Source organism: Lycium ferocissimum, unplaced genomic scaffold (genome assembly GCF_029784015.1).
Source record: "Lycium ferocissimum isolate CSIRO_LF1 unplaced genomic scaffold, AGI_CSIRO_Lferr_CH_V1 ctg32, whole genome shotgun sequence".
NCBI lineage: Eukaryota > Viridiplantae > Streptophyta > Magnoliopsida > Solanales > Solanaceae > Lycium > Lycium ferocissimum.
In genome coordinates, this window is record NW_026725363.1 from 246,801 (window position 1) to 271,891 (window position 25,091).

General features: G+C 32.8%; 1 protein-coding gene across 5 annotated transcripts; it reads left to right on the forward strand.

The window, feature by feature from the left end:
• Positions 1 to 13,091: 13,091 nt before the first annotated feature.
• On the forward strand, positions 13,092 to 25,091 carry LOC132043963 (uncharacterized). Of its 5 annotated transcripts, none has more exons than XM_059434433.1 (19): positions 13,150 to 13,244; positions 14,796 to 14,841; positions 14,977 to 15,062; positions 15,194 to 15,283; positions 15,361 to 15,472; positions 15,675 to 15,702; positions 16,450 to 16,548; positions 16,644 to 16,713; positions 16,801 to 16,835; positions 16,935 to 17,009; positions 17,089 to 17,184; positions 19,115 to 19,178; positions 19,680 to 19,733; positions 22,528 to 22,613; positions 22,702 to 22,762; positions 22,839 to 22,903; positions 23,052 to 23,157; positions 24,273 to 24,361; positions 24,682 to 25,091. In XM_059434433.1, the coding sequence occupies exons 3-19, from the start codon at positions 14,997 to 14,999 to the stop codon at positions 24,842 to 24,844; spliced, it is 1,359 nt and encodes a 452-aa protein (XP_059290416.1). In that variant the 5' UTR covers positions 13,150 to 13,244; positions 14,796 to 14,841; positions 14,977 to 14,996; the 3' UTR covers positions 24,845 to 25,091. The 5 variants fall into 5 exon arrangements, with proteins under 5 accessions (XP_059290413.1, XP_059290412.1, XP_059290414.1 ...); XM_059434432.1 differs by having other exon boundaries at positions 14,983 to 15,062; XM_059434430.1 differs by lacking the exon at positions 14,796 to 14,841 and having other exon boundaries at positions 13,092 to 13,244; positions 14,983 to 15,062.

Here is a 25,091-nt window from a genome sequence, read left to right on the forward strand (position 1 = left end):
CATAAATTCAAAATGTCTTTAGTGTTTCACATACATAAATTCAAAATGTCTTTAGTGTTTCACACATTATTATAACTATATATATCTGTATTTATAAAAGCATGAATATAAATGTTGGTTAACCAAAATAGCCTTCAAATATTGAACGACTTTTATACTCTTCTAAAATTAAATAATTTCTTTACGGAAGCAATTGTTAGACAAAATTGTAATATTTGTAATTCAAAACTGTTTTATATTAGAATTTTGAAGGTATAATGATTCATGGTAAAATTGGGATCCTCTCTTTTCACTTGGTAAGATATTAATTTCTTAACACAACATAGAGTTCTAATATTACTAGCATTGTGATATCCTTAACAACCCAATTATTAGCAATTCCTTATGGATTTGACTTTGTTTCCGGAAAACAAGAATTAGACCTTATTTAGTTCTCTCCCATTTCAGATTTTAACTTTGACAACTTTGACTGTTTAATTTTCATGGCAGGACATCTCTTTGTTAGAGTTTGAATCGGTGGTGTCCCTTTGGGCATATCTGATAAAATTTGATCACTGGTAACTTTCTTTTCCTTATAGTACATGAGATCTCATTCATGCCTAAGACCCTTTTCCCTTCACTTTTTGCTTGTTTATTGCTTATGATATAAATTATGTGGATAATTGTGTTTTGGGTTTGATCTTGCACAGAAAAATAGGCGGCTATGGTTTTATCTCAACAAATTTGATAGAGTTTCTCAATTTTTACAGTGGACTTCTATCTTCTTTGGCAAAATAGGTTGCTATTGTATTATTGTTCACATATGCTATGCACAGATTTGTTGGGCCTGTTTGAAAAGCCACCCAGGTAATTGGAATTGGGTGTAATTGGGTGTAATTACATAGTTTGGCCTGTTTGTTTGACCAAGTAATTACACAGTTAGGTGGAATTGGGTGTAATTGACAGGGTGTAATTACACTCTCCAATTCTCAAGGGGGGGCTGAGAATTGGGTGTAATTACACCCTGTAATTACAGGGTTACTTTTTAGTTTGTTTATTTTTTTACTTTAATTTATTTTTATTTTTAATTTATTTTATTTCTATTATTTTAATTTTTTTGATTTTTAATATTTTTTATTTCTATTATTTTAATTTCTTTTTTTATTTTTACTTTTTTATTATTTTTATTTTTTAAAATGTATTTTTCTTTTTATATTATTTATTTTTCATTTTCTTTCTTTTCATTCCCAACCTTTACTTCTTGTAATTCCATGTAATTGCTCGTATTTTTTTTATTTTTTTATTTTATTCATTTAGCATAACCGTGTTATTATTCTAATATTTGAAACTACACCTCTTAATATTGGAAAGAATGAGTTATTAACAAACTTGACATATAACGGGTGACGTTATTAAAGTAGAATTTCATTGTGAATGGGGTTATAGACTTATATTTTTCCTTTCTTTTGAATTATTTACTTAAGTTACGTTGGAACTTACTTATGTAATGTTGGAATTTGACATAAGAGTATTATGTTGAACTTTTTCTTTTGCATTTTGAATTTAGGTTATATTTTCAATTTTAAGTTATTTGCTTTCACATTGCGTGTTGTTTATTTTTCACTTACATTTGATGGATTTTTTGTGTCAAACATTTGAATAATGTTATGGCATTATATTTATTAATATTATTTTTTTGTCAAACATCCAATCCATGACGTTCTCACAAAAAAAGTCTTCTTTTAAGTTTTATAATTAATTAAAATTAAATATTAATTTGAAAAATATATATCAATTATTTTTGTTACAAATATATGATTATTAATTAATATATTTTCAAGAAACAATGTGTTATTAAATAACTAATTTAATATCATTTATAAAGGCAATATTTTTTAAATATTAATTTTAAATTTTTTATAATTAAATGTTATTTTTAAATTAAAGTGATTTGTGTAATTACACTTGTGCAACCAAACAAGACGCTTGTAATTACACCGTAATTACGTTATGACAAACAAACAGTGCGTTGTAATTACACTTTGTGTAATTACTAGGCTGTGTAATTACTACCCTAGTAATTACACCAATTCCAGTTACCAGGTGGCTTTCCAAACAGGCCCTTAAAGTTTTTTATGAGGTAACGTAACTAGCTTATCTTGCTTTTCTAATCCTATTTTTTTTGGAAAATAATTCTCAAACCTAAAAACCTAAAAGAACGTTATTCAACATACTTCTTAAACCTATAAAATCCTAAAAGACAAGACGGATTACAAGGAGAAAATAACAATAACGTTATAGAAATTTATAGACGGTGATGTAATTTGCTTTGGAAAACGTAATAGTCCTCTGAAGGTATTTTTGAAGGTTAGAAAAACTTGGCTATATAATCTTTATCTTTGTATCTACTAAATTCGTTGAAAAGATGAATCTCTATCTTTATACATGTTTAATGAGGTTTTTGACAACAAAAATCTAACTATAAGCTATTTACATTTTGTTAACTTGAAATAAAAAAGTTATTTGTAGGTGTATGTCGTAAAGTCAGAGGCTTTCAGTTTACCCTTGAACTATCGAAATTAGGTGGCACGTTGGCAGCCACGTCATTATTTCTTCCATGTTCGCAGATTCTGTGGAGGTCTGTTAAATATAACGGTATATGTGGTCCCAAATTTAGACGACAGGGTTAAAATTAATCCCAAAACTTAACAAAGGATAAAAGTGATCTATTTTCAATAGTTCGAGGGTATTTTTGACCCTTTTCTCTTAATTTAGTAACATCCCTTTGATGAATAATAAGGTAAAATATTTATATCCCAAAGTCAATTTTAATTTTCATGACAAAAAAATTGTTTTTAACTTTTTTTAAATAACTAAATATAGTTAAATGCGTGTACTACAAGAAAAAAAGACAAAGTTTTCAATGTATTAGAGCATCAGACTATTGGTGAAGAACAACATTCATCGAGTATTTCAAGACGTGCTCAATAGACGATGAAACACAAATGTATCTATACGAAGATAATTCCAAAGTATTATGTCAAATGGTAATTGTTGGAATTGATATCATTAAGCCAATTAATATTTATACTTCTAAAACCTAAAAATCTCGAAGAGCATTCCTAATTGGTAATACTTAATCCTATTGCTACTAAGAACTCAATCCTATTTCTTCCCATTTTTTAAAATACTAATTTATTTCTTTTGCAGTTGACATTTGTGGACTAAGAGGTAATATTCTTTTGTGTATTTGTATTATATATCTTACTTATTCATTTTTTTATTTGGCCTTGTTATTTTATTAATATCAAATTATTTTTAAATAGACCCATAGGGTAATTTTCAACGAACATATTGAAAAGTGGAAAGATTTTTATCAAATATTTGATTCCTTTTGGGATAATACAACATATAATCTTATTGTTTAAACGATATTGTCTTTCCCAAGTCTTTATTTTATTAATATATATTCCATATGTTACATATTCAGTTGCCGAATAATATTGAGTTGATCAAATAATATTTATGTAGCTCATAAAATAAATAATATGTAATGTCAAATAACATTATCTAACATTTGTTATGACTGACAGGGAATAACGTGCGAGACACGTTCATAGAGATTAGTATATATATTTTTACTACTATAGAAACATGAGTTTAGAGGAGGATCGTCGTCCGTCCTCCGACTCATGTACAAAAAAAAAAAAAAAAAAAAAAAGTGGACCACATATTAAAAAAACAACCAATACATAAAAAATAAAAAAATAAAACCAAGGCAAATGAAATCATTGTACAGCAAAAAATGTGGACCCCATATTATTCTTTTTTGTAAGGTTAAGAAGGTTAAGTAAACCATACAATTTCCTTTTCTTTTCTTATATTAGACCGAGATCTAATCTAGATATTTAAGTTGTATTTGCTATTCCGCCATGTCATTTATTTGTTATGTTTACTAAAATAAATATACTTAAAATATTTATATTTTAAAATAAGATAGAATTTAATTAATTTTTCATTTTTATTCTTACTCTAATAAATGTGAAAAGAGATTAATGTCGTAAAAGAAAAAATAATATTAATGGAGATCAAATAATAAATAAAGCAAATTAGTCAAATTCTAATTCTAATTGACGTTTCCTTAAAAAACATGCAAAAGACGACACGACAAGTAAAATGAGCTAAACCAAGAATATTCACCAAAAATTAAAAAATAGTAGTTCTTCGTTTAAATAGAAATGTGGGTTTGGGGCAGGTTCGTCGTCCGTCATGGCGAAATTATTAGAAAAGAAAGAGGCAGTAGGTCAGGGGCTACAAGGACACGTGCCGGTACAATACAACTTTTTTAAGAAAATGAACAAATTACCTCTGCAATTTCCTTTGTACAGTTTCTATTAATTTTGGTACAACAAAATAGAGCTGTTCAATCATTTGCTTGCTTAGGAAGGTTGTTCTATCTGCTTTATTATTTGTACAATTTCTATTACTTTTGGTACAACAGAATAGAGCTGTTCAATCATTTGCTTGCTTAGGAAGGCTGTTCTATCTTCGTTTAAATACAAACTCAAATTCCTACTTTATTTCATTTTAAACATGTAAAATTAATTTAATAATTTGAATTAGAATTATCCAAAAATAATAAGTATTGTTTAGGTCCAATCTACGTACATTAACAATAGAATATTTTACACCTTTAAATTAATCAAATTTAAATTCAAAGTATCAACTGATGCTTAAATATTGCTATTGTTTTATCTCAAAGAGAGGAAAATAGTTTCCTTTTAAACAAGTCTTTTCTTTTAAAAAGTATTAATAAATTTTTGCAAACTTTGTATTCATAGCAAACACTAATATAATAAAGTTTTGGATACGGAGCACCAACTACAATGTTATATTAATCGTGTTTTGAACATAGTATGTGTATATATATATATATATATATATGCATGCATAAAAACATTGCAAAATTATGTATGTTTACTAGCAATATAAAATATATATATTATCACTACCCAAACACAACTACATACACATAGATACATTATAATCCAAATTGTGCGCACGGGCATACACCATCTAGTATATATATATATATATATATATATGTAAGTGAGGATTCATGAGTTTTGTAGTCCTCACAACCTCAAAACTTTCATTTTTACCCTATTTTGGCCTTTATTTATGTAGTTACATTTTGAAAAGTTTGATGGCAATTATATTCCAAAAAAAGAAAAAAATGTGGAGGACATTTGGCAACTATCAAGATTTTTTTCCCAAAAGTTAAGGGCTCCATGTATCCTCATTTAGATAATTTAATTTTTATGTATATCAAAAAATCATATAAAATTGATATTATTAATTAAGGATAATTTAGTAAAAAGACTTCTCAATTTCTAGGTATGAGTGATTTGTTAGAGCCAATTTTTTTTCCAACTAAAGCATTTATCAGGTCTTACTTTACATTTAAACATATCCTGCGTCATATGTTTCTCTCCATATGCTTCTTTCTATTAAACATCCAACATTTTACTTCTTTAGTAGTATCATATGTGCTTACAAGTAAAGGAAGTGAAAAATTATTGAATGGCATTGTTTAATGTTGCAAATGAAGGTAGAGTTATTAGTAAAGATAATTGTTTAATGTTGAAAATGAAGGTGGAGTTGTTAGTCAAGATTAGATTATCTTTAAGTTCTCTTGTTTGTTTAACCAAAAATTACTTTTTTGAAGCATGAAGCATATATAAATAACTAAATTGATTGTTGAGGTTCATTTTATGAATTTAGTTATTTATTAAATTTCGTCTAAAACTAAGGTTAAAAAACACATTTGACTAGCATAAAGCCTTGACACATAAAATATGAGTGAAAAATTAATAACTATTAAAAGAAATCTATTTCTATCAATAAATAACAATCGCATGCTGACAAATTCATAAAAATACAAAATAATTTCCATTTTATGATCTTCGATGAGTTGTAATTATTATACTTTATCGTGTTAGTTTATAGAATCTTTTGAATTACTTGGGCCCTTTTGGTATTTGCTAAGAAAAAAAACTATCCAATTATTTGACGAACCAACTTTAATAATTATGAAAATTTATAAACAAAATATGATTAACTTGCAATTACCTTAAATTAATTATGTATTAAAAAAAGTGACACAATTTATACTTATTTGATAAAACTTACGCATTATTTTTATATTTTGAGTTCAGGCCCGGACTTAACATGGGCCTTGGGGGACTAGTATGTTTATATGAATGTGGGCTAGCCAGCTAGTTAGTCAATCTCGTGCCATGATTGTTATTCTTAAATACAAAAAGTTAATTCAATTTACATATTAGCATGCCTATTATCAATTTTTTGACATGTTATTTCAACTTTCAACCCAAAAAATTATGAGAATTGTGTGCAACTGTTCCCCGCCAACCTATTTTCTCTAATGTTGATGGGATTGGTTTCCCACTTTCTGCCTTATTGGTAGGACACAAAGCCTACTTCTCAAAATCTCAATGCTTTTGGCTCTTTGTTCATAATTAAATCACCAACGTTCTCATTTGGTTTAACTCTAGTCTTTTATTGGCCAAGTCAATTTATACTCTATTATCTCTCCCACGAAAAGGTAGAAACTATACGTCAATCACACTTGTTGGGATAGCCCATCAAAAAATACTAACTTTTGAAGTGTACTAATTGACGTAGCACTTCATGAAATTAAGTTCGAGTAACAAATTGAGAAAAGATATTCGTGTATAATAACCAACCACATTGTGAACTACCAGTAGAAATCAAATGGCTAGCTCTTTAAAAGGAAACATGACTAAGAATTTTTTTTTTCTTTCGATTAATATTTGCGTTACATTTTGGCTCTCTTTATTATTCTTTTTTTTTTTTTTCCAATTTTTTCTTTTTGTGGCTGCTCTAAAATTTTCTGCCGTTTTATGTGGCAGCCAAAGTGGAAAATTAGCTTTCGGTTGATAGAATTTAACCTCGTACCTCTTGATTTCCTTGATGGCCTCGTTTTCGAAAATGATCAAGGGTGCAACTAAGGTGTAAAGTTGGTCAACTTGGGATTTTGGTCTACATTAGCTGCTGCTAAGTTACCTTTTTTTTTTTTTTTTTCGTGTTAAATACTTTTCTGGTATTTGAGACAGACATGTAAAAAGTAGCGAGAGAGGATAAGATAAAAGAAAGATGAACTAGTGATATTGCAACTTTTCTTTTTCTAGGTTGATAGCTTGATACTCATGACCCTTAAGATTGCAACCTTGCATTAAGTGTTTACAACTGCTTTTTTAGTGTTTAAAACTTTAATCGGGAAAACGAGAGAATGGGGTCCAACTGCTATTTGCCAAGTTGCTTAGTAAATTATTCCTCTTAAAGTCCTGATAACGTATCAGATATTTCCTGCTTTTATCATACTTTTATGATCTCAATAATGAGTATTGCTTAATACTACAACACGCAAAACTCTTGACAGATAATTCTAAATTTTGATTATTATAAATCACTCTAATGTATAAACGATTATTACCACCTGAAAATCTGCATAATGTCGGACAAATTAAAAGGAATGATAATGGATCGATGTTCATTATCGTAAGGATAAATTAAAGAATAACCTATATATACGTAAAGAAAAAGATATTTACAAAATATGGATGACTTTTATTTACAAAATATACCAATAAATTTCTTACAAAACATGTACTAAAATTTGTGTATGTAATGTGTATATATCGCTCAAAGTTTAAAATTTTCTCTCAAAATTTTGTGTATGAAAACTGTATGAGATATGTATATCTCATTCAAGGGTTAAAAATTTCGCTCAATTTTTGTGTATAAAAACTGTATGAAATATGTATATTTCGCTCAAGGCTTAGAATTCTCATATTTTTCGTGTATGAAAACTGTATAGAAATAGTATGGAATATCTATATAACTGTATAAAATTTGTAAAAAGTTCATGTTAGGTTTTTGGAAATTTAATATGACTAGAGCAACAGTGTATATAACTTTCATGCAATACTAATACAAATTTAATACAACTACAACAAAATATAAAACTTAAAAAATAAATTTCATACAAACTCAACATATAATTATCATACAACTTTAATACAATTTGAGTCTCACTTCGAAATTTGAAGAGAAACCAAATCTCATCAGATCCAAAATTAGTCCGCTAATTTTTCTAAGTTTTGAATCCGCATAGTGCGATAATCGAATTTGAGATTAACAGAAAGTTTCATATTCGTGAAATTTCCCAATATGATAGTTGAATTTTCGAGTAGTTTAATTATTTTTGCGATGTTTGGAGTTGTTTCCGGTCCTTTGAGACCAGTGCTTAATACTACTTTTTGCCTGTATCTAAGACCAAAGAGGAAATTATAATTTGAAAAAAGGAAGTAGAAATGGGAATTCCTAATGTCTCATATTCAAATAACAGAGACAGAAAACAACAAGTAGAAAACAAAAAACAAGAATAAAAAATAAGAGGAATTCAAGTGGGTTGACAAGACGGAGGTATTTGCCACATAAAGGGAACTTTCGTAATGGTACAAACGGGATCTGAACAAACTGAACCTAAATTCTGAATTCCTGGATCTGCATTGTCTATATATATGATTTGGTATATATATTGTTGCTAATTTTGAAGAATGGCTTCATTCTCTCAATATTTTTTCTAGATCTGCGGTTTTCCAAATCATGTTTGTTTAGATTTGCCACCGAAGCGTGGCCTGAACTCGCCAAAGAAGACGTTAGAGAAGAGAAGAAGGGAAAGAGAAGGGTGGGCGGTGAAATTTTTGGAGGAAACGGAAAATGGGAAGAAAGGGAAAGGAAGGGTGGGTGGCTCTGTTTTGGATGAAACAGAGAATGGGGAAAAAGGGAAGGAAAAGGTGGACTTTTATTTTTTTTCAGATCCGTTATATTTTGTAATTAAGTTGATATATTTTGTAAATAAGAAAAAATATCCTTATGTTTTGTAATATAGAATCTTAAGTGGTATTATTAGGTTATTTTCCCTAAATTAAAAGAGCAGCGTCGCTTCTTGTCAAGTGAGAGGACTTGTGAATTGTAAACTGTGAAGCACGTCAGTGCAAGATTTTGAAGAAAAGAATGTAAGATGGTGGCTACAAAACAAATGCTAACTGATTAAAAAGATAGGGGCTATATAAGGGCTGCCATGCATTATATACATACATGAAATTATTAGGAGTATATTATTATGGTCTGTTGAAATATGGAAGGTGAATTAGGCACGCACTTGTATGCAGGATATTTCTTTTCATTCTTTGTTTTTTAAGAAAAACTTCTCCCCAAGTGGCTAGTGGGAAATAGATATTATTTTCTTTTTTTTTTATTTTATGTATCTCTTATGTTAATTGAACACAAAAATTAAAAATATAAATAAGATTTTTTAAATCTCGTGATCTGAAACTAGGAATGCGTATACATAATATCTATCCGAAATATTCTTTTGAATTGTGATCTTAAATATATCACATCATTCCTTAAATAAAGGTCACTAAAAGAATACTTTAAACAAATCAAAAGGAATGTAAGACACTTGACTAAACCAAGGTAAATAATAAAACTTGTTATATACCCTGCTAAAAAAGGGGTTCAAGCGATGGACAATTTTGTTAGTAAACAGTAAAATTTATGGCTAATTCTATTTAATAACATATTAATGCTAAATTATTAAGAAAATCATATTAGCTATATACTATTTAGCACTATTGTAGCTTATTTCAGTTTTTCTTATGTGGGGAGAGCATAGTCTCATAGACACACATAAAATCAAGGAGAACATCACAGAAATGGCAATAGCAAGACGTCCGTCTCGTCCTTATCGCATTGGGTCCATAGAAATTTCAGAAAGAGAGATTTTATAAGCAAACAAATTCAAAAAGAGTGAGAAAACTATATATGTAATTGCACAAAGAGATAATAGTGAGAGAAATGAAATTAAAGGGATTTTATTTCCATGTCTCCCACTAACTTTTGTTGGGTCGGCCTTTCCCTAGACAAACCTTTGTGGTTTTGTCCTGTCGATATGTACCAAATTAAATGTTATTTATATTTTTATACAAATATTGCGTGCATGCGTGTTTTTGTTTTCTACCATCTTTTATTTATATTTTATATTTATTTTTAGTCATTGATTCCCATCGAACACTCTTTTTGAAAATATGCTCTCAAGAAGAAAAATAGTTTAAAAATATCCTTCTCCCTGTGGTTAATTTTGCAGCCTTTTTATCTTCTGGGATTTTCTTTAAAGTTCCTTGTACTCTTGCTTCGTGACTCCTTTCACCAATCAAGATGGAATTTTTAGAGGATGAAAAAAGAATAGAAAAGAAAAGTACTTGTTGCACGTGAGGAGTGAATTAAAAATTGCAAGTAGTCGGATTTTATATCCAAATCCATAGAATGTTTATTCTAATATTAATAGTTATTTATTAAGTATTTCATTCATAACCAGGAAGAAGAAAAAAGACTATAAATAGTTTATTATATATTCATGAATCAAGTAGATGATGACATGGCCCAATTCTAGCCAAGATTATGCTGGCTGCCGTGCCCTTCACTTTCAATTTGTGGTTATATAAATACAGTAGATTGAGACATGTGCAATGCCGAATTTCCCATGCACAAAGACATACGACTACAGTATGCAACTTCTAGAGAAAATTATCATGTATGATAGTGCCTTTTTTTTTTTTTACTTTTTTTTTTCCCCCAATTACTTCACATCATCATTTATTTGAGGACATTATATTTGTCAAATATCAAATTTATTGACCACTATTAGTTAACCATATTGGCCAATGCAATTGTCATGTTAACTTTTTGTTAGAAAAATATGGAGAATATAATTTAGGTTGTGACGCGTTAGTGATAGTGTTTTTAAGAACTTTTCATCCATTCAATGTATAATATAATTTGGTGTATTCCTTAGAATTCAACAAGCTTATTCATTTATAAACTAGAATTTTTTATTAACAAAATCTAAAGAAAGACAAAAATCCATTTCGCGTTGAGTGGAGGGAGAGAGAATCAACTCATTTTGCCTTGCAGTCCAATTCTCTTGTACGCGCAAGCCCAATTCCTTTTCTTACTCCTTTTTAGCCAACTACAATTCTCTGTAAAGTGAAAAATAAGTTCTTCCTAATCAATAAGGTAGACATTCCGTTTTGAGATATCCGCTAGTTTCTTTCAACAAATTCAAGGGTAAATATAAGACGATATTTGCTAACGTAATAGTATAAATAATTCAAATTATGACAAATAAAATAATTGAGATATTCGCATAGTAAAGATGTATTAAATTTTAATCCATTTTTCCAAAAATTAAATTTAAAAACGAGCATGAAAAAGTTAAGAGTTGCAAAATTCTAGGAGGCCAAAAAAGTATGAGAAAGAACAAATGTCATCTCAAGTAACTTTTTGCAAACAATAACATGTTTGACCAGTTTCTTATATAAAAAAAAAACACATTGTTAATGAAAAAAGAATACTCAATTTTAAACGGATAGAGACCATCACTCTATATTTGTGTTCCCTATCCTTTTTATTTTTCTTAATTTTACGAAATTATTTAAACTTTATTTAGACAGAGTTCGTTATGTGATTTTAAGTTATAAACTTCTCATTTCAAAATAAACCAGTTTGCAAAGTCATAACCGAAAGGTATGATATACATTGTCTTTAGAACACAGCAGAAACTCCCAAATTTATGGTTACATAATAATGCTATACATATAGAAATAAATGCTTTTCTTTACATAATTGGTTATATGTACAATTATCCATAGAATATATTTATCATGCTCCAGCCTCCAGTGTAATAACCGCAAATCACAGAGGAGAGATAAACTTTACTAGGCAAACCCCATGCGACGAGCTCGACTGAAGCATGCAGGGAGTTTCGAACTTGAAACCCCGTTTGGGAGATCTCGTGCTCAACCAACTCGGCCGCCATTTTAAGTATTTAATATTTAATTCATACATACTAAAATTAATAACAGCTCACGCACGATGCATGTGCGGCTGGGTCGTGTAGACAATTTTTTCCATGAAATTACACGCAATTACCTTGAAAAGAGATATTAAATGTTTGATCCCCACTCTCCCCGTGACCAAATCTTTGAGGTCAAAAATCAAAAGTTTTACCTATTTATTCTTCGTCACACTATTGAAACAAAATAAAAATACCGAATGGAACGATATTAAAATGTTTGATACCTAAAGCCATAAATCACCATTTTTCCCGTGTAACAGTTGAAAATAGCCCACTAAGTGCTGATTTTGGGCCTGTTGATGGTTGTTGGGCTACTTTTGCCCGCTCTAGACCTCACAAATAGGTACTTCGCAACATTTTTTTTGCGCGGATTTCCTTCTAGTCTTTAATTTTTGTCCCTAAAATTGCTGGTCTTTAAGTTTTGTCCTTCTTTTGAAAAAGTGGCTGAAAATACCCTGAGCTTCTGGGTTAGATTCCCCGCTCAGTTAAAAAAAAAAAAACACGCAAGGCAAGGCTTTGCAAAAATTTCTGCCTTGAGGCATAACTATAAGTCTACCCCATAAAGCAGAACTTTTCTTTAAAGCATAGACTTTGCTTTATAAGGCAAACTTTTAGTTATGCTGAAAATTGTACCCCGCCTTATGGGGTAGATTTTTAGTTATGCCTTAAGGCAAAGTCTGCCCTATAAGACAAAACTTTTCCTTAAGACATAACTAAAAGTTTGCCTTATAAGGCAAAGTTCTTCCCTCTTCGGCAGTTATGCCTCAAGGCAAAGTCTGGCGCATAAGGCAGAACTTTTTGCAAAGTCTTGCCTTGCGAATTTTATTTTTATTTTTATGACAAAGTCGGGATTCGAACCCAGAACTTCAAGGAATTTTAGACGAAGGACAAAAATGAAAGACCAGCAATTTGAGGGACAAAAACTAAAGACCACCCCCAACGAAGGTCAATCGTGCAAATTGCCCACTTCGCAACACCGGCTTGTTGGGCTACCCTTTTTTTTCCTCTTTAGATTTGTTTGGCCCTTTGCAAACTCCAACTCTTAGGCCCATTTTCATTTTTATTTATGCGAAAAGTACATAACTAACCACAAAAGCAAACTAATTACCGCCTCTACCCTTTACCACCATAACTCACCTTGAGAACCCCAGTTTTCTTTTCTGAAGAGACTCGAGTTTTTCGGCGAGGTTTTGTTTTCTGTAAACCAAGCTTGAAGACTCTTTATTAACACAGTGAAGTAAGTTTACTCCATTCAGGTCCAATATTTTATCTTATCTCTGTTATTATCTCTTTTTTGTTGTTGTTGTATGCCCTTAAAAATGCTGCGTGTTTAATTGTCTTCATAGCACTTCAAGTGAAATTTTCCTTTTTCCTATTCAAATATGAAGTATTTTTCCTCAAATGTCCTTAGGATTTTGGTGTTGTTAATTAGATTGCAGATTTAATTCGAGCTAAGCAATATATATAAGCATGTCTTGGTGAAATATTTGCATACATATTCATTATTAAAAAAAAAAATGAAGCATCTGAATTTGAGTCACGACTCACGAAACATGAATTGGTAAATGGTTCAATATAGAGAGTTAGCTAAGCTTAAGCATCACTGTTTCTGGAGAAGTTTCAATTAGGTATGCTTTTAGATCCATTACAATGTTTTAATCACGTGTTTTTTTTTTTTTCATGCTTATCAATCTGAGGGCTGGTCAAGTGTGTTAATGAGCCAACATAGTTTTACAGTTACCAATTTCAAAAAATGAGCCAACATAGTTTAATCTAGTGGTTTAAGGTTTAAACTTTAAAGGTTTGGAAGCTTTGAAATTTAACGTGGGAGGTTTCATATGCTTTGGTATCTAACTAATTTCATTGTCATCTTTTGAGAAAATATTCAACGAGTTTGTTAGTAAATGGCCTTAACATCAATTCCTGAAAAACAAGATGTTGATTAGATGAGTTTGGGGATGAAAACTTTGTTAGATTCAATGATGTTTTAATTTAGTTATGCTTATCAGTTGTTTGGTTTAATGCTTTGGAACTCTGTAGTGCAAATTTGGCGTATTATACTGGGTTCGGAGAGGTAAATCGAGGCCTATTGAGTGGAATTGAATGGGTCTAAATAAAAACTTTAAGACCTAGATTAATAATTAAATGTGAGAAAGAGAGAGATGAGTGCGGATTTATTTCAAGCCCCGTGACAAAAAATAAAAGAGAAAGAGTGGGTGGAAAGAACAATTGTAAGGGAGTGAGTTGACACATGAATTTAGTTTACCATTGCAAAGAAGAAAGGAAAGAGTGAAAAAGAAGGCAAAAATAATCGTCTCGAATTAGTAAAAAAGTGATTTACTTCAAATGATAAGCCATAACGATGGCATGAATAACATATCGTCTTGACTGGGGTCGCGGCTACGCGTCTCGAGTAAGGACACGTAAATAGAATTGCAAGGTCGTGGTTGCGCGTCTTGGCCTAAACACTTTAATAAAAGAATCATCATGAATTAATCAAGACGAGTAGGCTCAATTTTTAGGTGCTACACAAGTCAAGGTCGCGGTTACGCGTCTTGACGGATGTATGTCAAAGCTAAGTTCTCGGTAATGCGTTTTAGTTAAGAGTAATAAAAGCTCAACAATATTAAGCGAATCATAGGTATACTAATAAATATAATTTATCCAAGATTAATTTAAGCCATATACACGTGGATAAAGCGACCATGCTAAAACCATGAGACTTGGGGGTGAGTAATACCTATCCCCGGTCAACAGAATTTCTTACCCTTAACTTTTTTTTCCTCAGACCAAGAACAAAGAGTCAAATTGCTTTTGATTAGGGATTCAATAAGGTGACTTGGAACACCAAAATCAATCTCTAGGTGATAGTCAATGTCTCCACTACTTAATTATATGTTCTGGGCTATTTGAGTTATAAGTCGTCAGAGTGCGAACTGAGCTCAATTCTGGTTACTCTGAATTTGAAGCTGCAGGTGAAGAGATCAATATGCGGTTGAAAGTGATATCTCGGTCTACAGATGAATTTACTCGTGAACGTAGTCAGGATCTCCAGGTTTGGCCACTCTTTTCTCTTACATATCATATTTTTACTTTGTGTTGGGGAATTGTGCTTTCACACCATGCATCATGTATGTCCTCGTTGTCTTGAAAATATTAACTCGTATAGTGATCTACGCTGATCAGAGAGTTTTTCGGAACTTCGATCCCAACCTTCGACCTCAAGAGAAGGCAGTGGAATATGTTCGCGCCCTGAATGCAGCAAAACTAGAGAAGGTTATTCCTCTTTCCGTGTTTAATTTTTATTGTGTTATTTTGTTTGAGTGTGTCAATCAAGTTTTGTTTATTTTTAGATATTTGCAAGGCCATTTGTTGGAGCAATGGATGGGCACATTGATGCTGTCTCTTGCATGGCAAAGAATCCTAATCACTTGAAAGGAATATTTTCTGGCTCCATGGACGGAGGTATGATTTTGTTCAGTGTCTTTTTTGTTTATATTTTTCTTGCATAGCTTCAAATTGTGTTAGCATTTTGGTGATATACCTAGTTTAATAAATATTAAAACTTTAAACTTGACAAATAATGCGTCAAGGTATTGCTGGCTGAGAATATTACAATTATAGCTGTTAATTACGTAAGGCTTCTGATTCTTTTGTGTTCTTGCAGATGTTCGCCTATGGGATTTGGCTACCAGGTAGATATGAATGCAATTGTTTCAGTTACCAATTGGTATTTTATTACTTGGCTGTCAAGTGTTTTATTACTTGGTATTTTATTACAACAAGCGTGATCTTATATCCCTATTATGCAGTTTTGTAAGGTAAGAATCTCTTAGACCTGTAGCATCGTTTTCAGTTAAAACGCATTTGGAACTCGAAAATATCTTTTAATTACATTACTCTGAAGTATGGATGTGATATACTTGAAATTCTGATCCTGAGAAGGTTAATTATTTTGGATTACTAAATGTAAGTATTTCTTTTCCCATTACTTCTACCGATTCACAATGCACTTAGATTCTTTAATTCCATGTTACTTCTGGTATATGACACAAGCTTTATGGGATATCTTTATCTCCAATTTGGTCACGTTTTGCACTTCTTTTAAATGTTTCATCGTTGGAGTATAAAGGGGTTGAAAAATGGAAACTCTCTTTTCTGTCTTTAGATCAATCTGATGGGGGATTCTTCTCCGTTTGCATTTTCTTTTCTTTTATCTTTGAGGGGTACGTTAGTCACTTATTTAAATTCTTAACTTGAACTTATATGTAGTTTTTCATCTGTAACCAGCAAATAGAAACATGTTAGTGAATTTTTCAGTTCCCATTTGTACTTGATAAACGGGTCATGGGTATTCTTTTGAAATTACTTTTGATCCCAGTCATGAACCTTATAATGATTGTGTGCCCAATTTTTTTTTTTTTTTTTTTTGAAAACAATAGGCGGACAGTACGTCAGTTTCCAGGTCACCAGGGTGCAGTACGTGGTTTGACAGTGTCCACGGATGGCCGTATTCTTGTATCATGTGGAACTGATTGCACGTAAGGCTTCACGTGAACTGCGGATACAAAATTTATTACTGAAAATATACCTGTACTATATCTAACCCACTGTGCTTTGGGCTACTTTGCTATAGTGTTAGGCTCTGGAAAGTTCCTGTTGCTACTCTAATGGAGTCAGATGATGGATCTGATCACTCATCCCAGGTAAATGCGTTTCAAGATTTCTGTTCTTTTCCATGCATGAACTTGGTGTGCCAGATTGTCTAACAAACTGAATTCTTTTATTCTCAGCCATTGGCTGTTCATGTCTCGAAGAATGCATTCTGGTATGTTATTTGGTATTATTGCACTTGCAAGATGATTAACTCAAGTATATCATGATAGCTTCATATCTTCAAACTGTTATTGATGTTGTCGTTTCTCAGGGGTGTTGACCACCAATGGGATGGTGATCTTTTTGCCACAGCTGGTGCTCAAGTCGACATTTGGAACCATAACAGGTTTGCTCGCTTACTTCTCATATCTTTTCTGCCCAGCTATATGCAGTTTTTAACACATTTTACTCATCTTGTCAACCAGGTCTCAGCCAGTTAATAGTTTTAAATGGGGGAATGACACAGTTACGTCTGTTCGGTTTAATCCAGGGGAACCTAATCTTTTGGCAACATCAGCAAGGTTTTCATCTAGAGCCTTCTTTTCTTCTTTTTCTTTGTTGTTTGTTGGGAAAGGATTGAAGACCTTATAAGTTTCCTGCCCAGATGCATAACTGACTCTTGTGTTTTAACTTATTGCAAATTGCTTTTACCCAAGGTAATCAAGCTATCGTTGTGGTTCATATTTTCATATGTGATGCTCCTTTTCTTTAAGGTGATTAAAGCCTAGGTTGTTTCCATGCTCTTTTCTTTTTCTTCTGACACTTGCGTGGGTATCTGTATCTTCCGATCATGTAGTATGCATGTTTAAATAGAAGGCAAAAGACATAAATTGACCCTTAAACTATACCCCAAAAGTCATTTTTCACACTTAAACTATCCCGGCGACCCGTTACACACCTAATATATTTAAAAGTGATATTTTTTACCCCTCCAGAGCTGATGTGGCATAAAAAAAATTATATTTAAGTAATAGGAGAGTGAGGTCCATTTTTTTTTTTTTTTTTTAAAATTATTATAAAAAGAAAGTTTGCAACTTCTTCTTCTGTATTCAACTATCCCCCCAACCCCTCCCCCTTCTCCTCCACATTCCCGCCACCCCCAACCCCACCCCCTTCTCCTCCACCTTCCCGCCACCCCCCAAAGGGCAGTTCGTGCAATTTCTTCATTGTTGCCCATTTGAAGGGCAGTTCGTGCAATTTCTTCATTGCCCATTTGAAGGGCAGTCCGTGCAATTTCTTCATTGCCCATTTGAAGGGCAGTTCGTGCAATTTCTTCATTGCCCATTTGAAACAATTTCTCCATTGCCCAAGAAAATTTCTTCCCATTTGATGCAAATTTCTTCAATATTTCCCATTTTATTTTATAGGTAGATTAGATGCAAATTTGGTGACCGGAAAATGAAGATCGGAAAAAATGGAAGCTCACTGGAAAATATTGAAGCTCTTCGGAAAATATTGAAGCTCATTATTATTTTATAGGTAGATTCGATGCAAATTTGGTGACCGGAAAATGAAGAATATCGGAAAAAATGGAAGCTCACCGGAAAATATTGAAGCTCTCCGGAAATATTGAAGCTCATTATTATTTTATAGGTAGATTCGATGCAAATTTGGTGACCGGAAAATGAAGAAGATCGGAAAAAATGGAAGCTCACCGGAAAATATTGAAGCTCATTGGAAACAATGGTGGTTATGCAATAAGAAAGGGAGTAGGGATGAAGAAGAAAGGGAGGGTGGGGGAGGAGGGGAAAGGAAAAAAATATAAAATTAAAAATTAGAGGATTTTTTGACTTGGCACTGACGTGGCATTGATGTGGGGAGAGAGTGTGTACACTCTCCCTTAGTGCAACTGGTCATATTGTATCAGGGAGTAAAAAATATCACTTTTTCGTATATTAGGTGTCTAATTGGTCGCCAGGATAGTTTAAGTGTGAAAATGACTTTTGGGGTATAGTTTAAGGGTAAATTTATGTCTTTTGCCGAAAATAGAACCCATTTTTTGGATATAACCTTTTTCATATTAAATGTCTCTTATCCTTTTGAAAATTCACTATTGTGTGCATCTGTGTTGTTAATGTCTTGGACAAACATATATGCAGTAGTTGCAGCTTCTGTATCGTCAAATCAACTTAAAAAATTTAATTAGTGGCAGTACTGAATCTTCCCAACATTTATGCTAAAATCAATAACTTATTGCTTCTGTAAAGGTGTTCTGAAAAATGATCAGTTTTGCTTCGAGTGCTTGATTAGTTAGAGCTTTGTGCTCTTTTTCTGGTACTCATGAATGGGCTGCTAGAATAGCAGATGCCATGCTTGTTAATTCTAAAATGTTATTGTAACTTCAGTGGCTGCTCAGTGACTACATCAGAATTGATGCTCGCAATATTTCCAAGTGTTATCCGATTTTTGGCATGTAGCTACTTATTGTATCGTATTTAATCTTTCTTGCAGTGATCGTAGCATAAGCATCTATGATTTACGGCTTTCTACGCCAGCTAGAAAGGTTATTATGACGGTAAGCAGCATAACTGTCTTGTAAAAATTACTGCCAACGAATGTCTCGTTTTGGTAAAATGCTGGCCCATAAGCTACTTATTTTGATAATGTGTGAGTGATTGAGGCGATCCATTTCTTTTAGGCACTGAATATCTTTTTAGTGAATGACTTGTTCAGTGGTCATGTTAAAAGAACTGCTGGGACCTGCTTTTGAATAATTCAGCTGATGTAAAAAACAAGCCCATGTTACTATTCAATAAGCAAACTAATAAACTTGCACTTACCTTGTCCCTTCTCACTGCAAGCTCAGGTGGCCTTGTCATTTTTTCTTGCTTTTCGCATTTTAGGACACTTGCACAGAGAGCTTTTGCTAGAGCAAAGATAAAAAGTCTTCCATATTAGGGATGGGAAGGGAAGCCTCCGTATCTTTAAGCCAAATATCTTTGATAACAATTTTAATATATATCTGCTTTGTATTTTCTCAAAAATGTATTTCTGACTTAATATCTCTTTTTTGCAGACAAAAACTAATGCTATAGCATGGAATCCCATGGAGCCAATGAATTTTACTGCCGTGAGTGCAACATGAGAACTTTGTTCTCGTTTCCTGTATCTTACTTTTGCTTTCAGTTCCTTCATCACCTCCTGATTCCTCTTACCAAGAAATGGTTTTGTTATTATATTATGTTGTTACCTGTAACCTAAATGTAGATTACAGGTGGCAGGTCTTAGCCACTTAAACGTGAATTTGAATATTGATTTTTTTTTGGGGGGATAAGGTACTATGAGATTTGATTTTAACTGGAACTAAAATGAAATGGGAGGAACAACTTGTTAGTCAATGATCAACTTTAAATTTTGTGTATTTCCCTTTAATTGATATTTGCGTGCGTATTGATATAGAGTTGACAAGAATACGTGTTTATGTTAGCATGTTACTTTTTTGAGATAATTATATGATAAAAAATGTAGCTTATGTCGTCATCTGAATAAGTGGTAGGTCATGCTAGAGGTTCAATAAGATGAGAGTTTTGACTCCTGGGAAACGGATTAGCAGTAAAGCCGCTTAATTTGGCTAAAATATAGGCCTGAAAACAGACTTTGACATTACTATTACAACTGCTACTACTGCTACAACAACAAAAACAACAATGATGTCCTAATCCAAACTGGACTTTGACACTACAAATGTGAAGAAAATCAAAGGAGATTGGTCTCTACTGGAAGTCTTCCCAGGGGCCTGAGCTTAGTCAAGAGGGTTATGATTTAAATGCTTATTAAAAAGAAACGTGAAGAAATTCATGGATGCAGAGTATCGGTGCATCCATGACTTCTTTGTGGAAATTTACAGACGTAGTATAGATATATGTGTAAAAATGTTTAACTCTGTATTTTCTAGTCTAAGTTGGAAATTTACATCTGCCTGGCATAACCACTAAGATTATGGAAAGCTACTGGATCACTGGATTTCTTTTCCAATTAGCTCACGATCACTGTTTGGCTACTTTGTCCTGGTTAAAATTGAGTTGGAAACTTGAAGCTGACCGTGAATAGAACTGCTCCTTTATGAAGTCATATCTAGGAAGCTAAAAAGATTCTATGACGTTTGTCTGAAAGAACAAAAAAGGATTCTTCTAGTTGACATCTCGTGCGCGCTAATTTTTCCTTTGAGGGAGGACTTCTGGTGTGGAGGGGATTAAGTTCTTTTGAGAAAAAATATAAGACCTGATTTTTTGTTTGCCAAGGAAAGACCTGATTTTCTATATCTAAAATCTATAACATATACCCTTATAAATCTATAACATATACGCTTATAAGATTTAGAAATTTTGGTTAAGGTAATTAAAAGAAACTAGATAGTCCATTGTAAAGTTTTTAGCAAATTATGTTATAATTCTTTGAAGAATAGACCTTGGAAAAGTATGTGCCCAAATTTTGGTGATGTTTTAAACTTAACATGGAGTAAGGTGGATAATAATAGCCTGCTTCCAGTCCTTTTTCGATTGCTAAAACAATTCTGATTGTTATATGAATACAACAACAACAACATACCTAGTGAAATCCCACAATGTGGGGTCAGGGGAGGGTAAAGTGTATGCAGACCTTACCCCTATCTTCCGAGATAGGGAGGTTGTTTTCGAAAGACCCTCGGCTCAAGAGACAACATTATGAGAAAAGGTCAGATAAGCACAAACAGTTCAAAGCAATATGAAAATGAAATTAACGAAAGCGAAAAAGTCATGATAAAGCAGTCTGAGAAAAAGAAGCAGTAGCTACCACTAGTAAATAAGATAATCGAAGTACAAGAAACAACATATAGTATCAGGAATCAAAGGACAATAGACTACGGATCAAAACTGTGACTACTAGTACGAAGGGATACGCGGGACTATCTACTAGCTTTCTAACCTAATCCGAGTCCTCCATACTCTCCTATCTAAGGTCATGTCCTTGGTAGCCGGAACTGCGCCATGTCCTGTCTAAGCACCTCTCCCCAATACTTCTTCAGCCTACTTCTACCTCTTCTGAAATCGTCTATAGCCAACCTCTCACACCTCCGCACTGGGGCATCTGTGTCTTTCCTCTTCACATGCCCAAACCATCTTTGCCTCCCTTCCTGCATCTTGTCCTCCACCGATGCCACTCCCACCTTATCCCGGGTATCTTCATTCCTAATCCTATCTCACCTGGTATGCCCACACATCCATCGCAACAACTTTCATCTTTTGGACGTGAGAGTTCTTGACTGCCTAACACTCCGTCCCGTACAACAAAGTCGGTCTCACTACCACTTTGTAGAACTTGCCTTTAAGTTTTGGTGGCACCTTCTTATCACACAGCACTCCTGAAGCGAGCCTCCATTTCATCCACCCTGCACCAATACGATGTGTGACATCATCATCAATATTCCCATTGCCACTCCCACCTTATCCCTGATTGTTATATGAATGTAGAATTTAATCATCTTAAATATGAACGCAAACTTGCAAAATTAGATAGGACCAAAAGGGGAATGTTTTTTTGGAAGGTCTTTTCTTAGTGAGATAATTCACTGTCTTTGTGTAAATGTTGCTATAACTGTATTTAACTTCGCTTCTATCAAAATGTGAGGTGTATCTGGTGCACCACTTGTTTTGCTTCAGTATTCTGCTTGTTACCATGATAGTGATATTAAGGAGCTGCGAACACTTAGTAATGAATACATTTTAGCTGTATTTCTGGAGGTTGAGTGCATGCATAATATAAGGGCTTGAGTCTCACGTAGTGTTGATTTCTTAATCTTTAGTGGTTGTTTTCACTTTTCAGTATGGATTTTATATATTAGGTGCTTTCTTTGCAATGAATCCTCACTTTTCCCGTCGATGTAGGCTAATGACGATGGCAAGTGCTACAGTTATGATGTTAGAAAATTAAACGAAGCCAAATGTGTGCATAAAGATCATGTCTCTTCAGTGTAAGGCATCATCTCTTTATTTACCATAGTTTATGCGTTGGGATTTGACAAGCAGGGTTTGTTGCTAATGTTTGTGGTTTATTTGCAGGATGGATATAGATTATTCACCAACCGGTCGAGAATTTGTGACTGGATCTTATGATAGATCAGTAAGTTCCTGTCAAGTTTATTTTTTCACCTAGTCTAGTGTCCTAAGCACTTTGACCGAATTACCATACTTTGTAGGTGAGAATTTTCCAATATAATGGCGGTCACAGCAGGGAAATGTATCACACTAAGAGGATGCAGAGGTTTCACTTCATATCTTGATAAGGAAGCATCTTTTCTGTTTTATTATTAGTTATCATCCCCAATAATAATTGACCGTCTTGGCTGCTTATCAAAGCTGCTCAATACTTTCAAGTGAATGTGTTTTCCTGACATCTGTCATCAACTCAGGGTATTCTGTGTCAAGTTCAGTTGCGATGCAAGTTATATTATCTCAGGAAGTGATGATACCAACCTTCGTCTTTGGAAATCAAAAGCATCTGAACAATTGGGAGTTGTATGTACCTACACTGCTTGATTCTTTTTGTTTATATACTGTTTTCTGGGAATGTGTGTACATGTTCCACTTCTGTTTTTGATGCATTATGGGTTTGAATCTATCTGAGATTTTTCTTAATCTCTCTCTTGTTCCTTTTTAATTGTGGATTTGGGTTCAACACGGTGGTTATGATTGAAAAAAAATGAGATCAAGAGGTCGCAAGTTTTTATATTCCATCCGTTCTAGTTTATTGGGCTGCTTAGTGTGGAGAGATTTCCGGTTTTAGTTTTTGGAAACAAACAAAGAAAAACTTTACATTTCTTCAGTAGAACTCTTAGACTCACAGAATAATGAGTTACTAGAGTTTGTTAATTAGAGTGCTGTGAGCATGTACATGAAAAGGAGATTCCGAAACTTGAAAAAACTTTATGGTTCTTCATTAGAATTGTTGCACAAGTTAGTAGTATGATTAGTAAAAAAAAAAAAAAAAAAAAAAAAAAAAAAAAAAAAAAAAAGAAGAAGAAAAAGAACGGGAAGAGATATAGCTGTAAGTGCATATATGAAAAGGAAATTCTTAAGACACCCCAAACATGAAGAGATATAAATCCTTAAAACACCCGAATATGAAGATATATAAATCCTTGCCAGTAAACAAAAAGTTTGGAAAGGAAAAGGGGAGAAAGATATAACCTGTGAAATGATTAACATTTGAGTGTGCAGGAACTGTTGTGCAAAAACAAAAAAAATTCGATTTTGTCTGGGAACTTCTCTTGAAAGGACTTTTTGATATATTCTGTTGCCTTTATATTGAGTTGTTCAGGTATAGCTTTTTGATTGTCCCAAAACCTTTTCTTGTAAGTTTGGCTTCTGACAATATTTAGGACAACTAGCCAATTATCTCTGCCTTTTCCCTTTGAAGCTTCTTAATGTGCATCACTGTACTTTTGCCTTCATTAATGAACAAAATAATCTGGGCCCAACTATTTCTGGAGTGTGAATATCGTACTATTGTTTTGAAAGAAAATGGAAAGAGAATGCTATTTGATTTAAGCTTCCTTGATTGTTCTGTAATTCTGTTTTTCTTTTTCTTCGCATCAATCTGGATGTAAAAGCTGAAAATTATGTTCTTGCAGATTTTGCCAAGAGAACGGAAAAAACATGAGTATTTGGAGGCTGTCAAGAATCGTTACAAACATCTTCCTGAAGTCAAGCGCATTGTCAGGTAACTGTTCAACTATGACTAATATTCTTGTCTTAGGGCCTTTAGGCCGTTGGTAGCAAATCATAGTTAATCATTTTGCTAACTGGCATGTAAGATCATGTTCACCCAGTGTGAAAAGCTTGTTACACTGAGACCTATATTATTCTAACTCACAAGCCTAAACAAAAGCTGCATGGTTAAGCTTAAGTGAGAAGTTCAGAAGAAGATGATTATCATGGTCAATTCTGTGTACATATATTTGCTACTTTGGAGATATCTGATAAGACTCCCCGTGAGCCCAAAAGAGGCTATCTTCATTCCCCTTTGTTATGATTTTGCAGACACAGGCACTTGCCAAAACCAATCTACAAGGCAACCAAACAAATACGTGAGATCACTGAATCTGAGAGGCGAAGAGAGGAGAGGAGGAAAGCTCACAGTGCCCCAGGAAGCATTCAAAATAAGCCATTGCGGACGCAAAGAATTATCACAGAAGCTGAATGAAAAAGTGTGGTTGTCTTGATCTGCTAATGCATGTTAACTAGGCCAAATTTGAACCGGTTTAGAAAGTTATTAATTACCTATTTTCACAGTTGTTGGAAGGCCCATGGGATAGTATATTTTTTTATCAGAGGGAAAAGGTCTTACATTTCAACGATCGAGATATAGTGGTGGACTGGTGGTTACTTCTGTTAAACTTATGTTACTCTAATCTTTCTTCATCTTCCGGGTTAATTGCATATATTTTCCA

Bases quoted from the DNA above. Each gene is read 5' to 3' on its own strand.
- LOC132043963 (XM_059434430.1), top strand. From the start codon at position 14,997: ATGCGGTTGAAAGTGATATCTCGGTCTACAGATGAATTTACTCGTGAA. The intron at 15,063-15,193 runs GTTTGGCCACTC...TACGCTGATCAG, and splicing joins AACGTAGTCAGGATCTCCAG to AGAGTTTTTCGGAACTTCGA. The intron at 23,158-24,272 runs GTATGTACCTAC...ATGTTCTTGCAG, and splicing joins CATCTGAACAATTGGGAGTT to ATTTTGCCAAGAGAACGGAA.